The sequence below is a fragment of the Lupinus angustifolius genome, chromosome LG01 (assembly GCF_001865875.1).
Source record: "Lupinus angustifolius cultivar Tanjil chromosome LG01, LupAngTanjil_v1.0, whole genome shotgun sequence".
Taxonomy (NCBI): Eukaryota; Viridiplantae; Streptophyta; class Magnoliopsida; order Fabales; family Fabaceae; genus Lupinus; species Lupinus angustifolius.
Window position 1 is genome coordinate 22,098,066 of NC_032009.1, and position 22,561 is coordinate 22,120,626.

Genomic DNA, 22,561 nt, shown 5'->3' on the forward strand with positions numbered 1-22,561 from the left:
TTTTTTTCAAAAGTTAATAATTATCAAGCCATTTTGAAATTTATCAACAATTTACTTGTATTGACGGAGATCCAGTATTTTCTAAATCTTTATGTAAGGAATTGCAACAACAAAAATTCTAACAAAGATGTGAATTAGGAAGGATTGGTCGGAGAAATATGAACCGAAGGGTGAATCTCTATATACTCCTGAATAATACATTTTTGTTACCGTGAAATATATTGACAGTTGCAGATCATTTGATTGGAATGAAATTTAGAATACGAATAATAGATAATACAATAAAAGAATACAAAACTCTTAATACATCACTGCATATAGGTATAGAATAATGATAATATAATTATTGCATGTGTCTAAACTAAACCGAATAATTATAGAAACAATAGAAAATGCTTTTGGTAAACCACCAACCTATTGTCCTTATCTTTCTCCAACCGCCGACGCTTCTTTCAGTTTTCCCACTCATCATTAACCTTCCCCCATTCCCAATCCTCTGCTTCCATCAACAAACTTACCAAACCAATAAAAACCAGACACGTCACACACAACTAACTACTTATCTGTCAGAATCTTCCACTTGTCACACAATACTTCGTTATAGATCTTAACGTATTACCGAAATTCCAACACAGGATCACACCGTTAAAAAATAGAAACGGGTTATTACATACAGAACCCTGAGAAGGAAAATAAAAAAAGAGAGAAGGGTCGCTTAAACGTGTCTCTCTCTTTTTTTTGTTCGTTTCGCTCTGAAGGTTCTTTCTCTCTCTTCAATTGCTTGTTTGGCAATAACTCACAAGAAGAGAGAGAGAAAGAATCTACGAGCAAATAAACCTATCTAGCTTCTCTTGTTCACAAGATATTGCTTCGTTTTCGAGTTTCCTTCGTTCTCCGAAGAATTTTGATTTTTTTTTATTGAGGGTTTTATTGGTGTTGGTTGTTGAAAAATGTTGGTAGCTAATAGCTTTGATCTATGGCGGAAGGACTCTTTCTTCTCTGCGGCGGAGGAAGTGCAGGAATCAGCTGATATGTACGTTCTCTCTTTTTTTATTTGTCTGTAATTGATTTAATTATAACATTCGATGAATTTCGTGTCAATTTTTGGTTATTGGTGATGATTGTTTTGTCTTTTGTTGCTCCATGTTCTGTTCTATTTTCCTTACTCAACCTGCTGCTGTTTCTTACACTTTTGTACGACAAATTTTGGGTTTAAAGTTTAAACTTCTAGTTACTCATTATTCTTACCAGAAAGAAAAAATGTTTTTGTTTCATGTATCATGAAATATATGGTAATTTTTTTAATTGGTGCGTGCATATGGATTTTTTGGTAGTTAGGGGGATAGAAATAACTCAATAAGAGAGGAGTACCAGCTATGAAAATTTGAATTATTGCTACCATGTTAAGTATTTTAAATTTAATTATCGTTTATTATTTATTAATCATATCACAGTAGCCAACTATTCTGCTTGACAACCTACCATAGATTCGTATCTTATATTTGGTATGAAGCGAACAAAGCTGTCTGCTTTATCTGCTTAAATATTGAGTTATTTATTCCCAGCATGCTGTGTTTTTTTTAACACTTTAATCATGGAAACAACTTCTCGGCTTGTGGGGTAAAGACCGAGGGCATCTACCCTCTCCAGATCTTACTAAGTGTGAATCTCGTGCACTGGGCTGCCCTTTTTTAATCATGGATGATGATAGTACATACTATCTCCCTTGTTGAGTTGTATCTTACTTTGAAGGGAGTCCGGTCATTTATTAAGTTCAATTTGGAGGGAAACATCAATGCAGAATTCATTGCTGTTAGAAATGTCCCTTCATGCTAAAACTATATAGGACTTTGTAATTTCTATCCATTGTGAGTTTCATTCTCTCTCTCTCTCTTTCCAGAATGGAATCTGCATATAGGGCATGGCTAAGGAGAGAAAGGTCAGCTTCTACTTCTGGCGGATTAAATGAACTATGCAGGGAGCTGCAAACTGCTTTAGGTACTGCAAAGTGGCAGGTATGTCAATATACTCCTTTCTCTTGATTTCGAATTTATCTTCCTCTGCACTGTCCATTGAACTTATATATTTTGTCTCAAAATTAATAAACTTTCTTACTGTTGATTCTTCGATAAGTCAAATCTCTTCCATTGTTTCTCCTATAATACTGAACATTCCTTTTCAATTTTTCTTATTTGTTAATTTTCTGTTTTGAACATTATGAAATAGTTGGAAGAATTTGAAAAGGCGGTCAGGCTAAGCTACCGACATCATGGTGATGACAATACAACCTCTAGGCACAGACAGTTTATTTCTGCTATTGAAAGGCAAATTTCCCAGGTCGAAGAAGCTCTAAGGGAATCTTTTAGTAAAGAAGGTAAGCAACCCCTTCGATGGGTAAATCTCAATGAAGAAGAGCGAGATGATTTGGCCGCATTTCTATCTGGAACATGTCAGACCATGCAAAGCTCTAAGGATGAATGTATAGAGATTATTCCTTCCTTGAAAAGCTCAGTTCAGGAGAAACTAGTCAACAAAGAAGAGAAAAATGTTAATCCTGCCTGCAACTGGGATATCCCGACCAATGAAAAGGTTTCTGAGGATTTCATATCTGTTAACAAGGGCAAGGATCATGTGATAGAAATAAAAGCAGATTCTGATTCTAGAAATAGTGATGAGATAGTTTCTCAAACAGATAGGACAACTACTACAAGGAAGACATGGAGTCCTCCAAATTATAGTGCTTTAAAAATTGTAATTGCTGATGAAGATGAGCAAGGAAACATACCTACAAGGACTATTGATGCCGATCCTAAAGAAAAAGGATTCAGACCTCTCTTCTGGAAACAAAAATGTGAAGAATATCCTCAGCCCTTGCGAGCAGTTCGAATTTTCAATCAGGTTAGATGAATATTTTTTATTTTTATGAAAGAGATAAATGGAAATGATGGGAACCATTTTCTTTGTTTATTCTTCTGCTCTAACACTCTACATTTCTGAAATATGTCCCAATAATAATTGTTATTTATACATTCTAAGAAGTTGCTAATGAATTTCTCATACTCTGCAGCGTTTTGGCCGCGTCGGTTTATTCAATAGACAATTTCAAAGTCCTTTACACTTGCGTTATGGTTGTTCTGTTCAAGTTACACTTGCCCTAATGTTAACCATTTTTCTCTTTGGTAAGACTTTCAATTTCCAGCTCCTCAAGGATCTTTGGCCACTGGCAATTCCATCTGTATCAAATCAATTTTGTCTCTAATTTAAGTTTTTTCAGCTTTATTCTGATGTCTTAGTAAAAACAATTTTAAAGGTTGGTTCCATTATTATTTCTTAACAATGGTTAGTTGAAATTCTTATAAGATGCCTAATTCTCTTTAAGTATAATAGATTTGTAGGTGTTGGAGGAAATGGGGTGAGAGTACAGATAGAAAGCATATCATTAAAAAAGGCAGCCTAGTGCACGAGACTCTCTCTTAGTGGTGTTTGAGGAGGGTAGATGTACACAACCTTAGCCCTGCAAGCCGATAGGCTGTTTCCAGTATTTGTACCAATGGCCTAATCCTCACTAAGCAACCACCTTTCGGTTGCGTCAAGTTCACTCTCTTATAAGTTTCCTGTCCTTCCCCCTTACATGTCATAGAAAGCTGGTCTAAGGAAAATTTAAACAAGCCAAAAGAATAAGTTTACTATCCTTCCCCCTTAGAAATCTGGTGAGGCGCTTTCTTGTGCGAGTATCTTTTAAGCATAATATCCAAATTACCAATTGGTGTTTGGGTCCCCTAAACTGCCAATAGTTTGTGACACATCCCCACCACACGCACACACACACACAATTTTGTGTCCTGTTCGATATATTTGAAAGATGGAATACTTTCAGCATGCTGGATTTTTCTACTACTATCCCATGCTTTTGCTTCTTAGGTTCTGTATTAATCCTTGCTAATTATGGATATTTTCTTTTCCTACTCTGTAGTTCCCTTTGTACTTTACTCAAGTTAAATGGTTGGCTGCTTTTCTCAACCAGTTTGAAGGTATATCTACAACCTCACAACTTATGGCTTTTGTTTTTTGTAATGATAAGATTATAATAACAAAATCTGAAAATATGCAAGTATACTTGTGGTGTAAGTTAATAGATATCAGGTGAAGTGGGTTTGAAACAATGAAAGATTGCGTTTTCTTTTCCTCAAATGGTTATAGTTTAGTTTTTCAGGAAGTTATTATTATTATTTTATTGACAATTTGGATTTGTCCACTACGCAACTCATGCAGACAGTTTTCATGTTCCTTTCATCTACCCAAACATATGATTTTCATTTCAATGCACGTTTTGACTTTTGAGGCTTTAAGGTGGTGACGTCCGAAACAAATTGTTTACATTCTATTAGTCAATTTAACTACTAAATATTTTTTCAAGACCTTGCCTTTTATTTGAAGTCATTATATTAATTTGTTTGTTCTTTTTTTCTTCTTCTTGTAATTGGTGTGTAACATTATATCAATGAATCTTGAGCTTTTGCAGGGTTTTATATTGTCTTCATGAATAGACACAAAGGAGGTCACTTTTAGTTTGAGATCTGTTCCTGTATTGGTGGGTCAAGTCAGCTTAAGGGACATTACAGACAACAAGTGTTGGCTTCTAATCTGTGGTTGTTGAGATTATTAGGATAACCAGCCTAGATGTTTGTAAGGATTGGTGTCTATTTTAGTTTCATGGGGCTGTCAAATGTATATACATTCATATAATATTTAATGCAAGTTCCACGATATAGCTATTTGGCTTCCTTGTAATATAATGACGCTGTAGAATTCTCACCTGGAAATTTTATGAACAACCTCTTTGGTGATTTTGTGGTATGATAAAAAAATAAGCTAGTAATCTTGTTTGGTTAGGGAGGATTTTTGCTGTTAGCTGATAAGTCTTAATTTGATAAATGACTTATAGCATATAGGCTTGAAGCTTTTAAATCATATACTTTTAATTTAATAAGTTAGCTTATCAATCATAAAACCTTCTCCTTTGATGCTTTTTATGGTAAATAATTGCATGAAAGTAATAAATAAAATGCCCCTGGAAAATCAGTTATATTTTGTTAGAAAATTAAAATTTCCTAAACAGAGTGTAAGTTGGGTCCTTGTACACAAAAGATTTTCAGTGTAGTCCTTATCGATTTGTTGTGTTAGTTTGATTCAATTTTAGGGGAATAAACGATTTGGCAAATTCCCATTTCATGGTAAAAAATTAATTGAATTTCAACCAAATATGGGTTGAATTGATTTGGTTACTTGTTTAAAAAGCCTACAAATAAAAAACGACAAATTATCTAATTTGTTTAGTTGAAGTAATTATATCATTCATCTAAATATATATTTACCTAAACACTCTCAAAGTGATGTGTCAACAATGTACCCAAAAAATGATGTATCAACAACATACTTCATAAGTAAGTCATCACATGAACCGAAGTCACATGAAAGTTTCTTTGATATATTAACTATATGAGCTTATACAAAATCAACATGAAACAATCATACAAAAAGGTTACCAAAAGAAGTATTTTGGATCTACAGGACCTTTGTTTTCTTCCTTCAAAGGTGAAAGATGGGGTAACACACTTAAAATCTTAAACCATCATGTGAATGTGTTTTCATCTTAACTATAAAATTTGCAAGCATATTCACCAAGCATGAATCTTTTTGGCAACCGTCATCAACTAATATATATGAGTCTATCCCTTCTCTAATAATATGTACAACTTTTATGCTATCAAATTCCAGAATCATATGACGATCCCCCAAGTTTCAAAACAAATTCAAACCATGTTTCATAGCTATCAATTCACTAATGTTGGTGCTCATGTGCCAAAATAACCAAATTGAAAACCATATCATGTTAGGGTTTCAACAAAAATAATGTTTATTTGAACCATAAGTATATATGGTAAATAAGATTCTTTTGTAAATTTGGGGAACTATAAGTAGATTAATTACTTTAAAAGCGTTAGCAAACGTAAGATTATATATACTAGCATGTTGATTTTAACATGCTTTCCTATGGTTTATAAAGTATATTTTATATTCTATAAATGTCAAATAGAATAAATTGTGTTAGATGTTATAATTTGTAGTTAAATATATTAAAAAGAGATAATTATTCAATCTTACCTTTTAAAAATTCAACATTCAATTAATTGAATAACTCACAAATTAAACTTAAGTTGTCTAAAATGAAAGCTTAAAATCTTATATTATGTTGGGTAAATATAAGAAGTAAATGGTCTTGTGCAATGTAACAAATGTGATACATAAGAAAAAGATATATACATTAATAATGTAAAAAATTTTATACTGTTATTATATCTTCCATTATTTATTTATTTTCAATCATTGTAGATCATCTTCTATAAATATTTATTGGATAATGTACTGTTAATAAATCTTTACTGTTTCTTCACTCAAATTTTATGGATTGGAAATCCAATTTAAAATAATTATAAAGGTATTTGAGTTTTCTCAAAAAGTGGATGAACGTACAGAACAATTGAATCACTAATTGATTAGGAATTGCCAGTTTTATTTTGTGTGTGTGCAATTGCTGCTCTATTCATTTTCCAATTCTCAATGAGTTTATGAGATCTGAATTTGAATCTATATTCCCAAATAATAACACTATTCTTATTTCCCCAGATCTGAATCCACGTTCATCTCAAACCCTAACCATACCCGTTTCCGAAGCCAGTAACCAGCGATGTCGTGCTTAGCGCTTTCTTTGCAACCCGCTAACGGATCCGATATTCTTCTCCAGACGCGCGAGTGGTTCCCACCCTCACGCGCCCTCGGTGCCCTCTCCGCTTTCCGCCAGACGCGCCGCGCCTACGCCGTCAACAAGAACAAACCTCACTCCAACGCATCCGATGATGCCTACGCCGCCGAATCCATCGGCGACGATCCCCTCGCCGCCTCTAGCGGCCAAGTCATCGTCGGCGTCGAGAGCCGATACCGCGTTATCTACCGCTTAGTTAACAGCATCTACGTCCTCGGCATCACCGTCGCCGATCACGATAACTCCGTCAACGTTTTCGAGTGCATCCACATCGTCAACCAGGCCGTCAGCGTTATCGTCACTGCCTGCCGCGGCGTTGATGTTACCCCTGAGAAGCTCAGCCGGAAATACGCCGAGATTTACATGGCGCTCGACATTGTTCTCCGCGGTGTTAGCAACATCCGCCTTGCTGCAATGCTCGCCACAATGCACGGTGAGAGCATCGCCAAGATGGTGCATTCCGCGCTGGACACTGAGAACAAGATCCGTGGCGCTGATAGCTGGCCCGCAGTGGAGGTGCATTCACTCGAGCACCAGGCTGGCATCGAAGCCTTTGTGAATGCACGGTTTGAATTGCCACCGGAGACGCTGGAAGCCGGAGATGAAGTGGCAGTGAGCCTCGCACCGGCGACTCAGGCCAGTAGTGAGCAGCAGGAGGAAGTGCAGCAGAACAAGGAAGAGTCTCAAGTAGAAAAGGATCCGTTTGCAGCAAGTGATGCTATTAACAAGCCACAAGAGCTTGTGAGTGGGTTCAAGAAGGCTAAGGAATCTTCAGCTGGTGATTTGACGCTGGCGTTGGCGGGGCTCGAAGTAACGACATTGCCACCACCAGAAGCAACCCAATCTACACATATAAATGTTGAAGGTTTTGAAGGGAACTATGGTGGAGTTGAGTTTGGTAATGAGCAAGCTTCTATTGGTGAAGCTTTTGAAGGGTTCAATGATGCTTGGGGTGGTGGACTTGATGTTTCTGAGTTTGTTGGTCCAACCAAGGTTAAAAAACAAGAAGGGCTTGGTGGACTTGAATTGTTGCAGACCGGGCCCGATGCTGTTCCTAAAGCAGCCGGTGCTGGAAGTGGTGAAGGCACTCCACTTGATAACTTGGTGACGAAAACAGAGATGAAGGGTCCCGAGATGTATATCTCGGAAGAGATTAGTGCAGAGTTCAGGGAATCCTTACTTGCGAGGGTTGGATTGATGGGTGTTGTTTACCTCAAAACTTTGCCGCCTAAAGCTGCTGGTGATAAGGAAACTGAATTCTCGTTTCGAGTTGAGGGAACCAATGCTGTTAAAAGATTTGTTATACAGAGTTCTCGAGTTAGTACCCTCGATGATGGGATGTTTCATGTGAGGACTGTGGCCTCAGAGGAGCCTATACCAATTATTAAGTATAGCTTGTTACCTAGGTTGACACCCTTGCCTTTGAGGGTTCGACTTATAAAACGCCACACTGGAAGTTTCATTTCTGTGATGATACAATATGCTTCAAACCCTGATTTGTTAGCTCCCTTGACTGATGTTACATTCATTCTGAAACTGCCAGTTGACCCAACACTATTGAAGGTTTCACCTAAGGCTGCGTTGAATAGGCATGAAAAGGAAGTCAAATGGCTCATACCAGAGATTCCATTGAAGGGCTCTCCTGGAAGGTTGCGAGCAAGGATGCCTGTGGATTCTAACGAAGATGAAGAAGAAATTGAAGTGGTCGGGTATGTGAGATTTTCTGTACAAGGAGCTCAGTCATTTTCTGGAGTTACTCTACGACCTGCTTCCGAAGGTAAGACAGACTTTTACGAGGTTAGTCACAAATTGGAGAGTGGAGTTTTCACGTGCAACTGATATGCATTTCACATAGATGATTGTTAGGTGGCTATTTTTTCGTGTTCATGAGATTTGTATGGCTTGGTTGTTTATAGCATTCTTGGATATCGATGTTGTACCCCGAACACTGAAATTGTCTCAAAATCTTTGTTTTTCTGTGTTATGGTTATAAACTCACATGAATGAATTGTATTTGGTCGTGGCAACATACTATGTTATAGAAATTACATACTGATAACTTCTGGAAATGGCTAACAATCAGTAGAAAGTATAGATCCATGACTAGCTAGTGTTATTGTTGACTTGCTCATGTTAGTATTATCCCAAGCTGTGTTTTAAAATCCTTTTGAATGCAGCATTCATGAGGCGCATCGAAGATACAAATTGGTGCTTCAATGTTTAGATTGGTAAATGGTTGTGCATTGCATGGATTCGGGATAATTTTTTATTCCATGTATCACATAAGATAAACATAGGCAAGGACTGTGCCAAGTCTGGTATATTATGTTTTTTAGATGCTACATTTGCGATGTTAATGATGAGATAGGTTTTTTTTTTTGTTATGATGAGGGGTAGAAAACCCCCAAGGACACTTACACTAGCACATTTCTGGGTAAATACATACTCATACGATCAAATAGAATCAAGTTCCTACATCTTGGTTATTTGAAATTGAGGTAGCTTGAGAATCAACTGCAATCTTTATATTTTTAAATACTTTTTTTCCGTAAAGCCTAGACCCAACTTTTGGACCTGGTGGAAGATCCCTCGAATAGCCCCCTAATTGGGCCCTGGGGAGGGGTGGGGATTGGGGCAGGGAATGGAGAGCTTTGTCGGTGGTTGTGCCTTGCACTTCTCACTATGTCCTCCGCTCTTATCAACTGAGCTACCAACATTGGACATTGTAAATACTTTATTTACTCACACATCACTCTAGAGTTTAGACATCTAGTCTTGAGAAATGATGACTAGCAGGTATGGAACATTAATGATTAATGAGCATTTAGAGAGTGAGGACAAAGTGAGTAGTGCGTGTACACACACAGACATTCGTTTCTAATCTTGCTCAGATCTGTACCAATATGATGAAGTTTACATGTGACATGTACTATAGGAATGTTAGAAGCTTAATAACCCTTATGACTTGAAGAAAAACCATTCCAAAGACAAGTTAATTAAATGGGGTTGCTTCATCTTACATTCTTACATTTGAACTGTTGTATATATCTCTGGTGGTTAGGATTACATTTCATATTCGACATTAAGTATGAACTTTTCTAGGACCTTAGTTTACAAAAATTTCAATCTGAGTTGGAACTAACTCTGACCAGTTCTATTCATCCAATTTCCATTGTAACTGTAATGAGCCCAAGCTCAATCTGTCATATTTTCTTATGCGGAAGAGGAAGTTCCACTACCATGCTATGTTGCTCAACATTGTTGAACGTTTTTATTGTAGATTGATCTTCTATAGAATAGTAGACACTTTCCAACTGCTGTCTCATCTTTGCACTTTTGGTGGATCCATTATGTGGAAGGAGTGGAGCAATTGCCATTTAATGAAGTGATAAATGTTTGAATATGGATTCATTTAGATTCATAAAAGAAGAATGGCATTTATTGCTAGATATAAAGATTTTAAATTAACTTATCTGATAGAAATGGCATTATCTTGTGTTATGAGCTAATTGTGGCAAAGGGTCAACCTTGCTGCTTTATGTGATTGTCCCTGATAATTCTTCTCAGAGGACAATTGAAAACAGACAATAGAGTGATATGAGAACCTTTATTAATCTACCAATTAGTTATGGGATCGGTAGTCTTGGTTTCATCCTAACTTGCTTTTGAAATCCACTCTTGATTGAAACCCTTTCTTTTTAACCCTTTCTTTGGCTGATGTACCCACTGATGGTTGTGGAGGAAAAATTGTATGCTTAAATGATTGAGCATGATCAGTTATCTGTCCCTGTTAGGACCTGGGAGATGCAAGCCAGATTCTTTCTTTGATGTGTGTTTTCATGTGGATTTGTTTTGGAAACTGACGGTTTGTCCCAACCATATATAAGAAACCTGGGTACGGACTTTACTTGAATGTCACTGTCAAGCAGAGAAATTTGGGGTGGACTGAAATATAAGTTTTTGTTTTATAGTGTATCAAAGCTTTTGTCCCCCCTCATCCTTTGAGTTAAACTGATTCCTGAGAAACTTAAGAATAGTATGGGTTTTACTGGTAGGCAATGAAGAATACCAGCCTTGTGTTGAAACTAGAGCTAGATTTCATTATCAATTATTAGCAGACACGGATGAGAATATTATCTCAATTCTAATATTTTAGGAGCATTTATGTACGCCCAGAGAATTGTATTGTTATTAACACAAACTCTTGTAATTTTTTGTTTTTTCACATCATTCGACTATTTTTTTTGGATGACATTCCTCAATTTTTAAACTTCCTTTCGTCGTAGAAAGTTCAGAAACGAAATTATGGTGTCGATAGGTTGCGCGAGTAACAATCATGAATGGGATTTAGGGTAGGCTTGGCAGATTTGAAAGTGTGATCAGAAAAGGTCCATTTTGTTCTCTCTTAGTACTTGCCGCCGAGACAATTCCACAATACTAATTTGCCCAACGATGTGTTTTATGTATACTTGGGGTTAAACATTGCCTGGGGTTATGGACAAAAAACCCAAAAGCGGAAAGTCTTCATCGGGAAATGATATGTTTGATATATTAATATTTTTAGTTTTATAAGTTGACTTTGCATATTTAATTTCTAGGCATTATTTAGCAAAAACCCAAATTAATTTTTTAAAAGCAAATTTCACTATAAAAAATTTAAAAGAGACGAGAAATGAAAATATATATAAAAGTGTTAAACACATGCAGTATTCTTTAAAAAAATTGCTAAAGATTTATTGAATTCGATCTTGATTTTTTTATTTAAAAAAAGATTATACAACATATAATATCGAACAAATAACTAATTAGGAGTTATGCCGTTCTCAACTTTAAAAATAAATGTATTATAACACAATCTTTTCCTTTCTTTGTTAAAAGTTGATGTTAAGATATAAATAGCATAACATTCTCTTTAGTAATAGAGAAGAAATATCTATTTTTGCTTGTACTTTTTAAGAATAAAAGTGTAATATACTATAAATAAAATGATGTAAATATTATTGTATTTTGATTTTTTTTTGTTCTTTAAAGCTCTTTCCTCATTTGATCTTCATATATTATAGAAGGTTCTTGAAAGCAATACTTGGTAATATTGACCATTTACATATCTTTAAAGTACAATTCATTAAAAAAAATACTATCATATTAAACATTCATGTATTAACACCAACTTTCCCGGTGACAAAAAAGAAAATATAATACTCCTAGTAGTAACAATAAAACAAAATATACCAACAAAAAAACGAAAAAGTGCACCTAATATTTGGAGGCATACAATATAAGCTGCCATTCTTTCTGTCATTCTCAAGTTGCCCGTGATTCTCATTCACTCCTCTTATTAATTGACACCACCTAACCACCAAAAGTAACTTCAAATATTGGATTAAAAACAAACAAATAAATAAATAAATAAAACAAATCCTCTCTTTTACTTAGAGAAACTATGAGTTTATGACCCCTCATGAGTCTCCACTATAAACAATCTTCCCTTTTACATTAAGTCAATATTATATTTTTCTATCAACTAAGCAACGTCTCAATGTCCAAAATACCCTTCCCATGCACATTACCTTCATTGTCATCCCCTAATACCAGAAGGACAAACACGTCAAAATATAATAATGATTATAACTTATAAGAACTTTTATCATGATGCCCGTGAGCGTGCTCAACACGTGACTTTATCATTCTACGACGTTTGCGGCATAGGAAACGACGTCGTCACAGCCACGCTGCTTGGGTCCTTGCAACTCAGTGCCTTCAATATTCTCCACGACACCTTACCGGAGCACCGATTCACGGCGACATTTCCACCGTGATCCGCCGCAGGAAACATCGTCGTTGAAGAATTCCGGCGAACCTGTCGATTCTTAATATCATTGAGCTCCATCTCCGGCGGTACCTTCATTGTACCAAACATAAAAGAAAACCAGCGTGGCTTCATTGCCTTCTTCTCCGACGCAACAAAGTTCCTCGTAGAGAAGCTCCGATCATATTCCGGCGCCGGAGTTACGACGTCATCTAACCGTTGATAATCCAATGACCTACTATTCCTCATCATGGAACGACGAGAACTATTACAAGTGCTAACACTGTTTGAACGATTCACAGAGGGGAGAGATTCTGATCTTATACGAAGAGTTTCTGGTAATTTCGTTGCTTCTGTAAGGATAAATTGGTCTTTTTCTTTGTCCTTAAGGGGTACGAGTTTTCCACAAGAAATGATGTCGTCAGCAGGGCACATATCAGAGGTGATGGTGAAACCGTTAAAGAACTCGAATAATTCAGTGGCGTCGTTTAAAGGTGATGGTATAGTTTTCTTAAACGACTTGTCGTCTAAGCTGTTTCGTTTGCTGGTTGAGTTTTGATTTAGTGGAAGGTCGCATAGTGAAAGTGCTTCTTCACGATCATCATCTTCTTCTTCTTCTTCTACATGGAGTTTTGAGTCTTTCATTTCATCATCCATGTTTCAAGAGAAAGAAAAGAAAGAGAGATAAAGAAACTACTAACCAAGGGAATTGTTTTAAGGAGGTAAGAGAGGGAGGTAGTGTATATATCTGTTTTATTTTATTTTATTTATTTTTGTATATGTGTGAATAATGTTATCTGTACCACAAATATTTCACATTAAAGTTTAATGTCATGTATTGTTTATTTTGGGAATGCAAAAAATAAATGACAGGAAACAGAATTCTGAGGTCATTTTTTTATTACAGGAATTGTTCTAGTGTTTTTTTGATGTAGGAGACAGGTGTTATAAATGAATAGCTTTATGTTTAATTCTGGTTGTAATTGACCTTAGAATACTTTAGGTGATTCCTAAAAATGATTTTGACCTTTAAATCAATATTTATAAGAGAGAATACCTAAAACTTTCTTATAAATGGCTTCATCTATTTATATTATTTGAGGAGGGGTGTCTATATTGTCATGGATGATGCTATGACCTTGTCTCACTAGTCATTATGCTCACAATATTGCGAAGTAGATTTACTTTCGTCTACGTTGTTGATTTTGATTTGTCTAATTAATTACTCGAGCAAGCTAAATTAGTTAATAACCTTACCTTCCAAGTAAATGAATATTTTAGGTGATGTTTGGATCTTATTCTATTAATCATTGTCGATTTATCGTAAACAAAGTCGATTACCATTCGATTAATAGTCTTTTATGTGACTCAATTGACAAATAAGGATTGATTTTATTTTCTAATTTTCACCATATATTTTCCAACTAGAGAAAATGAGGGATAAAACTACAAAACAAGGTTAAGGGGCATTTTTTGTTTATTCCGGAGTTATACTTTTTTGTTTTGAGTATATAACATATTTACGTCTGGGATTTATTCTCTAGTGATTTTGGTTTATTTGTCGAATGGTTCTAAGATTAAAATAGAAAAAAGGGAAGGAAGGTGGTAAAGAAAAGCATCTAGAAAGCCCAAAAGAGAGAAAGGTGAAGAGAGGAGGGAAGTGAATAGTGGATTGTCCATTTCAGCGAAAAGGATAGTGAATAGTTCATTGTCCATACAATAATTCCAAAGGGGCAAATTTTATTGTGGCTATCATAACCATGAGGGCTCCAATTTGGAGATATTTCTGTACTTTTGCAATGCTATTTATTTTGTTGGTTTAGGTATAGCCACAGAATTAAAACGACCCGTAAAACACACTTAAGCCTTTATTAGTGTTGGTTATTCGTTAGTAGTCTTAGATTAAAACGAAATTCAACTCTTTGCATGTACTCTATCGTTATTCTTTTTTGGGTGACTTTTGCATATTCTCAATGTGTCAACTTGTACATCAATATAGTAAGTAAGTGTTCATCAAAGAATAAAAGTTTGCCGGCCTATTAAAGATGCCAATTTAAACATGAAAATGTTTTTTTTTATGCTTTTGGTTGGTTGAGGGGAGAAAAGGAGAGAAGAGAGATTAATGAGAAAGAGATATAGTAGATTTTTGTATTGTTTGATACCAGAGAAAAAGAAAAAAAAGAGATAGAAATGAATATTTGAATGACAAAAAATTTTCGTCCTTTTTGAGTAAATTTTTTGGGGTGCATGATTGTCACTCCCAATAAATGTTGTCGTCAAGAATTGATCTTTTAACTTTTTGGTCATATAATCTAACAGACATTACACTACTAGACCAACAACTTGTTGGTATATATATGACTAATCAATATTGTAATATATTACGTATAAATCTGAAATAAATAAATAGAGTGGTTTCACTTCCTCCAAGTAAATTTAAAAAACTTACTATATATCTTGTTAATCAATTTTATGAAATTATAATAGTTTGAATTAGTAAGTAAATCTAAACTATTAGATTTTTCTTAAATTGATGGCTAAAATATAAATTAAATTTTTGTAAACTTATTATTATTGTGGTAAGTAGATTTCCTGGCGTAATGTATATCATAAGTTTCATATTTTAATTATTCAAATGATAGAAATCATTTACACTAAGATTAACGCCACTTAAGAAGTGCATTATTTTTTCTGTTCTAGTATTAATAATTATGTCATCAACTATTATATGATTAGTTGCATGCTTTGTCATTATCCCTTTATATCTTATGTAAATAATCTCACTGGCAAATTAAGCATAGAGAGACCCGCCGCCATGGACCTCTCACATTTAAAGAAAACTAGATGAAAACAAAATACTAGCACACTACTTAATCTTCTCTGTTTTTATCCTCTTTGAATTTGAGGATATTTTTTGGTACCGTGGAACTTACAACTTACTATTAATGAATCTTATACGCGATGATGTACTTCTAAGAGAAATGTCGATTGTTATAGAACTAGCTTTATAAAAACTAAGTCATTGGATTAGTTAGAGTATTGAAATGGAAGATTTAAATGGCAAGTGTTTCTGTTTTCTATAAGCCTCTCATTGTGAAAAAATTTATGCAACTGATAAACTGCTTTGGTGGTATGTTATAACATAAATCAAATGTCCCAAAACTGTGTATTAGAAATTGCTGGAAGTTATTTCAAAAATTTAGTTTAAGAGAATAAGATCTAACGAAGGAAATTTTGCTCGTAAAGAATTTGGAAGATAGTACCCTTCTTTGCACATAGCTTCCAGCTTAATGTTCACTCTGTTTATTGTGATTAGTTACACATCCAAACTTTTAGTAAACTTTAATTTTTAAAATACATAACACTAGATTTATAATTTATCTTATCAAACGTATTTGTAATTTTTAATTAATTATATGAATACTTTTACTCTATTATTAAATTATTCAAGAATCGTGTTAATAAATATTATCAGGGCATAAAGATTTAATGAATAAAAATTTGCACGAAAAATCACCAGTTTAGGATTTATACATCAATTTTTAATGTAAAGTTTTCAATTTTTAATATTCATCATTTATCAATTGAATCTGACTTAATTATGGGAATAGGTTAATTCTCGGAATTCATTCTCCGAGAGTAAGTTAAAAAAGACTTACTTCACATCTTAACTATTTATTTTAGGACAATCTAATAAATTTTATTATTAACTAGATTTCAACTATTAGATTATCCTAGAATTAATAATTAAGATATATACTAAGTGTTTTTAACTTGTCTTATAGTAGTAAGTGGTCTCCCTCTAGAAAATTATATATAAATAAATAAGTAACAGACGATGTTGATAATATAAAAAAGGTTAAACTGAAATGTAAAGTGAAACTCAGCAAACATGATCACTTGTGGCAAAATACTTTTTTGTAAACCATTGGGCTTACCAAGCGACCCAAACCCTACAAAAATAACCAAACAGAACATTTGGTGAAAAAGGCTTTCATGCAATGCGACAAGCACTCATTTCTAAGACATTCATTAATAATAGTTTTTTGGCCGGAAATTGTCTAATATAAGAATCGAAGTAGTTATTTGTTTTTAACTTCACTAGTAAACAAATCAAACTTGAACTAAATATAGTTTATAAAGTTTGACGAAACGACTCAATTATATATACATATATACACATGTAGAAAATCTATAATTTATACATATTGAAAAAATTATTATTATTCAGAGTTAACAAACTCAACCAATTGACCTAATGAGTTAAAATAGACAATTTATAAACTCTTGATAAACTAATCCAATTCAAGCTAATGAGTGGAACAGTTTGAAAACTTCAGTCAATACAAAATCAAGGTGGAGACATAATTTGTTTGAAACACGACTCAAATTTTGAGCCAAACAAATTATTATCAAATTAAATTCAGTCAAATTAAAGTTCAACTCAATTACAACTTACATGTAACAATACTAAATAAAACCTTATTCTACAGGAAGCTAAATTATCTTATTAACATATCAATCATATCTAAATGTAAGGTGAGGTTTATGTCAACCATTTATTTGAAACCATTATTAATCTAGACTTTGTTTGTGAGTATGAATTTTAAGGAGAAGTGAATAAACAATTTTAGAAAGTTTTCTACTTACTAGTGAGATAAATGAAGGAGAGAGAAAGGTTTTGCATGCCTCTACAATACTTATCAACATAAAATATATTTTGCACACGATTTAACTTCAATCCATTCACATAAAATATTGCACACTATGCGCACTTAACACTTATCAACAACGGAGACAACGGAGAACAGAACAGCTATTTCAAAAGATACCGTAATACAAAACACTACGAACCCTAATCGAACAATAGCAACAATGAAATTAGGGATTTAGGTCTATCCTCCAAAACCATAAAGAGTGCGACCCTGCCTCTTGAGGGCATAGACAACGTCCATTGCAGTCACCGTTTTACGACGAGCATGCTCAGTGTAAGTAACAGCATCACGAATCACATTCTCAAGAAAGATCTTCAGAACACCACGAGTCTCTTCATAGATGAGGCCACTGATACGTTTAACACCACCACGACGAGCCAAACGCCGAATCGCAGGCTTCGTGATTCCTTGGATGTTGTCCCTAAGAACCTTACGGTGTCGTTTTGCTCCTCCCTTTCCGAGACCCTTACCTCCCTTTCCTCTTCCTGACATATTTCTCTTACTTGTTGTGCTTGTTGGTGAAGACTGAGAGATAGGGTTGGGATTATATAATATGAAGTGATGGGGTTTAAGCCGTTGGATTAGATTGCGATCCGTGTGACTATGGGTTTTCCGTATATGGACCGTTGGATTGGACTTCACGCGGATTACTAAACTTTTTCAATTTTTTGGTTAGAGCGGAAAACACAAAACTGAATTGCTAAATTCGCGCCTGTTTTTTTATTGGAAATTCGTATTTGAATATGCTTTATGCAAAGCAATTTGTGGATTCCCTCTCTCCCGAATTAACAAGTATAATAAAATACGTTAATTTATATTAATTTTAGAAAATAAGAAGTTATTATTAAATAAATAAAAACCTAAAAAATTTCAATTAATACATTGTTCAACTTATAAACATGATAAATATAAAGAAAAAATAATTCAAGTGAAACAAATAAATGAAAAAGAAGGAGAGGGAATATAATATACAAAGTTTTGATTTATATTGACATATTATAATAAGCCCTTTACACTAGTATAATATCCAACTTGGTCTTTATTTTCAAAAAAATATGATTTATTTCCAATTTCCTCTTTCCTCTGGCAAGGCTTTATTTCCAATTTCCTCTGGCAAGGCTTTATCATAATCTTACTAGTGGAGTCCAACCATCAGAAAATGGAATTAGAAGTGTGTCTAGAAACAATAAATTATTTGTTATGTACCTTACTTTTTAAATATATTATTCTAATATCAAGTTTAAAAAATATCAGAACTTAATGATAAATTGCATTGAAATATGATATTAATATAAAACTAATCCTAAAATAAAATATATATTTTAGTAAAACACTCAAAATAAAATCCATGATTTTCTCCCAAATGGAGTCATTCATTTAGTATGATTCTGTATAATACGCTGTTTAAAAAATGATGATTCCTTTTCAATTTATAAGGGTAATATATGATTAGTAGTTACATATTCATTCCTTTGGCATTCCAATAATAATAGATTGTCTAACCAATTGATCCCAAACTCTAGCTCCATATATAGTGAGATTATGGCTAGATTTGTGAATATCAAGGATACTAGCAGTATGGTGCATATAACTATAATCAAAGACCCAAATTTATACTCACATTTAATTAGATAGATTCCCCTCCCGATGAAGGTTAGGTAAAACTAAACTTGGACACAACTTATTTTACTTCTTTTAGTGTAGTTGTGTATGGTGGATTCATTCGAGATCAAGTTAGAACCTATATCAAGGTCTTTTTTAAGCGCCTAGAAAACAATTATATGAGCAAACTCTACTTGCATACATTCAGTTCATCACTCCAGGTTGTTCGATAGGTCATCGTTGTGCTCAACTTGTGTATCAAATTTGCCTTCAAGTGAATGTTTTCTCTTATGTTGCTTATGGTCATGTTCTAAAAGAAGCTAATTCAATTGTCGATGCCTTAGCAAAACATGGGTTAAGTTTATATATGGAGACAAAAATGTTTAATAACTTACCTAGCTTTTGCACGGTTCCTTTTATGATGTATACTGTATCCACTATTTATTGGAAGGACATATAATCTCTAGTTTTGCTTTCTTTCTAGGGCTTCTATGCCCTATTGGTCACCGAAAAAATTACTTACATGTTTTATCATTCTTTTCACTTTCTACATAGAGCCAAATTTAACTTCGTTTCATTATGTCATGAATGATTTAACTGTCTGATGTCAAACTCAATTTTGTACTTACATATCATATTAAATTAAATTTGTTTGCAAGTTGATTTTGGAGAGAATTTATTTTTCAAAATTATATTACAATTTCTAACAGGATGACTTTTAAAACTTCATATCATCCAAAACTCAATAAGCCACTATATAACCTATCTAACTATGAAATAAAAATTACATGTCCCAAAAAATTAATGACATCATTTTCCTAGTAATGAAATTCCACAAACAATATAAAATATCAACTTGCATTTTTTAAAATTTTCTTTTTAATCAAATGTTACTTTCTAATTAGATGGAGATAATAATTTCTAACGAGAGATTATCCACTTATTTCAATAATAAATTTATAAAACTTATTGCACATTTTAGTGGCATCCGTTTTAAAGAAATCAATAGTCCAAAATTTCAGATTTGGCTGGATACTAAAAGGGGAAAATTTACTCAGTTGGTGCACTTTGACCGAAAAATTATGGTCTTGGTGCACCTTTTGAAAATATTACGAAAAAGGTGTAGATTTCACCTAAATCGGCAACCCTGTTGCCGATTTCAAATAAATTTATTTTTTTTATTCGACTCCCCCCTAAATCGGCAATGGGGGGGGGGGAGTTTTAGCTATATTTATTTTTTTTTTAAATTTAACCCCCCCTAACTCGGCAATGGGGGGAGTTTTATAAATTTTATTTTTTTTTTAATTTCTCCCCCCCTAAATCGGCAATGGGGGGGGAGTTTTACATGTAATTATTATTTTTTAAAATTTAACCCCCCTAACTCGGCAATGTGGGAGTTTTACAAATTTTTTTTATTTTTAATTTCTCCCCCAAAATAGGACATGTAATATATATTTATTTAAAATATTTAAAAAATGTAATTTCAATAAGACAGAAACCATTAATACTTTATTCAAAGAGTAGTATTTAATACAAAAATTTATCACATTTGAATTTATTAATCCCATAAAAGTTTAATGACGTCTATGTGATGAAGTGCCACATGGGGGTGGTTTTCTCCTTCTGGGCGGTTGAACTCTTAATTGTTGTTCATTCCGCTGCGAGATTCTTGCTCTTCCACGTGTGACCAATTGTGGCTCCTCCTCATTTGAATCATCTTCATCTTCATCAACATCTTCAACGACAACCTCATCATCAGTATGTTGCATACCAAAAATATTTGTAGACGGCATAGTAGGACGATAATATTGTTGAGGATCATATGCCGAGAATGGTGTAGTTGAACTAGTAGCAAACATTGTTGGTATTGGGTTTTGAGAACTTGATGAGAAATAATTGTATGGGGAATCATAATTTGAAAACCCATATTGTTGTTGTTGTTGTTGGTATTGTTGTTGAGGAGTAACTGATGAAGTATGTCCTTGATAATGACTATCCACTGGAGTTTGTTGTGGAGAGTCAGTTTCCGGTATATCATAATGATGAGAAGGAGGAGCATCATCAATGTGGATAGAGTATGCATTGGGGTATAGTTCAGCCAATGCTCCCATCATTTCATGTCCCGATGAGAAGACGTCATACAAAGATTGTGTGGGATTAATAAGTGAAGCTGGAGGACGACTCTGATCACAAATTCTTTTTGCAAAAGTGTACTGAAAAAATTAAAGAAAATTAGTATTAAATAATATAATTACAAAGAAAGTGTAATTTATAATTTTTTTTACCATTGCATCAGAGTGTGCTCCATCTCTAGATATATATCTTCTAGTTCTTCTTAAATACCACTGCATATACTCAGAGTAATGGTTCAAAGGCATTGTATTTGCTGGTCTTCCCTCCACGACATAATTGTTCCCATTATTCCATATTTCAATCCAGCGGCGATGCTTATGTGGCCAGTTACAATCAGTTTTGCCACGTAAGTCAATTTTATGAAGTTTTTCACAGTTGACTGGATCTTGTGGAATTGGTTGAGCAAAACCAAATTGCCTCATAACCCGATCAGTAGGGTGCCATTCCACAATTGCGAAACAGATTAGTGGGACACGTGACCGACATTTCTCAGAGATGTTTGGCAGGTAAGGCAGTTGGGAATATGGCATCCACCGAAACTGGAAAAAATGTTACTTAAAAAATAAATATAATAAAAATTCAAACGTATATATATACTAAAATAAGAAATGTAAATATACATGATCAACGCGCATACGGTCAAACATTGCACGTATGATATTTACAGCATGTCTAGGATGTTGGTGGTGATTAAATGTTGTGACCACCTAGTTGTAATGTTTTTTAGTTAATAAAATTAATGAGTGTTGGTAGTTAATAAAATCACAATAAAATAACATATAAATGTTAGTTAATATATACCTTTTTACTAATGGAAAATAAGGTATTGTTGGGTCGCGCAGTCTTGGTGCAAGATTTTGAATGCGATCATATGCCCATGATTGTAGGAGTAGTAGACATCCTCCAATCTCTTTTTGATCAGTAGTTGTTGCTGCACGACATAATCCTCGATAAAGACAAGCCAATACAGCTGAGCCCCAACTGTATTGGAATGTCTCTGTTAAGTCATCAAGAAATGGCAGATACATTAGGTGAACTCGGTTACCTGATGTATCTGGCATAAGAAACCCCCCTATCATTCTCAGAATGAATGCTCTTGCGTGTTGTTCAATAACATCATCATCAGCATTGTCAGGGAGATCACGAAATGTCCTGCCAAAAACAATATCTTGGCCGAAAACTACATTCAATGTCATTCCATACATCATTTGATATATGTTCATTTTACATTGTAAGTAGTGATGTGTCAATTGGCCCAGGGTTAAGATACTCCATTTGTGAAGAAAATATGAGAAGAAAATAGAAGAATTTGTGAATAAGTGATTGAAGTGAAAGAAGGTAATGTAAGGAAGTGAGGAGGTATAAGGAGATATTTATAGGAGAAAATTATTTGGTAGAAAAATTTAATTGAGGGTAGTTGGCTATACAGTCTGGTGCGGAATTAATTTGCCCTAATTAATTTCCCAGGCCTAAATCGTC

At 34.1% G+C, this 22,561-nt stretch overlaps 4 protein-coding genes across 9 annotated transcripts; 2 read left to right on the forward strand and 2 right to left on the reverse strand.

The window, feature by feature from the left end:
- Positions 744-4,854, forward strand: LOC109355535. Of its 6 annotated transcripts, none has more exons than XR_002108673.1 (7): positions 744-1,033; positions 1,901-2,015; positions 2,227-2,898; positions 3,068-3,179; positions 3,974-4,031; positions 4,514-4,558; positions 4,612-4,854. XR_002108673.1 is itself a non-coding variant. In XM_019598776.1 (7 exons), the coding sequence occupies exons 1-5, from the start codon at positions 951-953 to the stop codon at positions 3,997-3,999; spliced, it is 1,008 nt and encodes a 335-aa protein (XP_019454321.1). In that variant the 5' UTR covers positions 744-950; the 3' UTR covers positions 4,000-4,031; positions 4,548-4,558; positions 4,612-4,854. The 6 variants fall into 6 exon arrangements, 4 of the variants coding, with proteins under 4 accessions (XP_019454321.1, XP_019454301.1, XP_019454289.1 ...); XR_002108670.1 differs by having other exon boundaries at positions 4,523-4,558; XM_019598776.1 differs by having other exon boundaries at positions 4,548-4,558.
- LOC109355528 lies at positions 6,536-8,871 on the forward strand. The gene has a single exon (XM_019598731.1). It carries the CDS (start codon positions 6,749-6,751, stop codon positions 8,660-8,662), a length of 1,914 nt encoding a protein of 637 aa, XP_019454276.1. The 5' UTR covers positions 6,536-6,748; the 3' UTR covers positions 8,663-8,871.
- LOC109355563 lies at positions 12,209-13,375 on the reverse strand. The gene has a single exon (XM_019598788.1). It carries the CDS (start codon positions 13,287-13,289, stop codon positions 12,513-12,515), a length of 777 nt encoding a protein of 258 aa, XP_019454333.1. The 5' UTR covers positions 13,290-13,375; the 3' UTR covers positions 12,209-12,512.
- Positions 17,351-17,872, reverse strand: LOC109355573 (histone H4). The gene has a single exon (XM_019598800.1). The coding sequence runs from the start codon at positions 17,837-17,839 to the stop codon at positions 17,528-17,530; it is 312 nt and encodes a 103-aa protein (XP_019454345.1). The 5' UTR covers positions 17,840-17,872; the 3' UTR covers positions 17,351-17,527.

What these genes read in the sequence shown, in the direction of transcription:
- LOC109355535 (XM_019598756.1), top strand. Translation starts at nt 951, where the DNA reads ATGTTGGTAGCTAATAGCTTTGATCTATGGCGGAAGGACTCTTTCTTC. An exon ending in CAGTTCGAATTTTCAATCAG is followed by an intron (nt 2,899 to 3,067) that starts GTTAGATGAATA and finishes CATACTCTGCAG; the next exon opens with CGTTTTGGCCGCGTCGGTTT. An exon ending in GTTAACCATTTTTCTCTTTG is followed by an intron (nt 3,180 to 3,973) that starts GTAAGACTTTCA and finishes CCTACTCTGTAG; the next exon opens with TTCCCTTTGTACTTTACTCA.
- LOC109355528 (XM_019598731.1), top strand. Translation starts at nt 6,749, where the DNA reads ATGTCGTGCTTAGCGCTTTCTTTGCAACCCGCTAACGGATCCGATATT.
- LOC109355563 (XM_019598788.1), bottom strand. Translation starts at nt 13,289, where the DNA reads ATGGATGATGAAATGAAAGACTCAAAACTCCATGTAGAAGAAGAAGAA.
- LOC109355573 (XM_019598800.1), bottom strand. Translation starts at nt 17,839, where the DNA reads ATGTCAGGAAGAGGAAAGGGAGGTAAGGGTCTCGGAAAGGGAGGAGCA.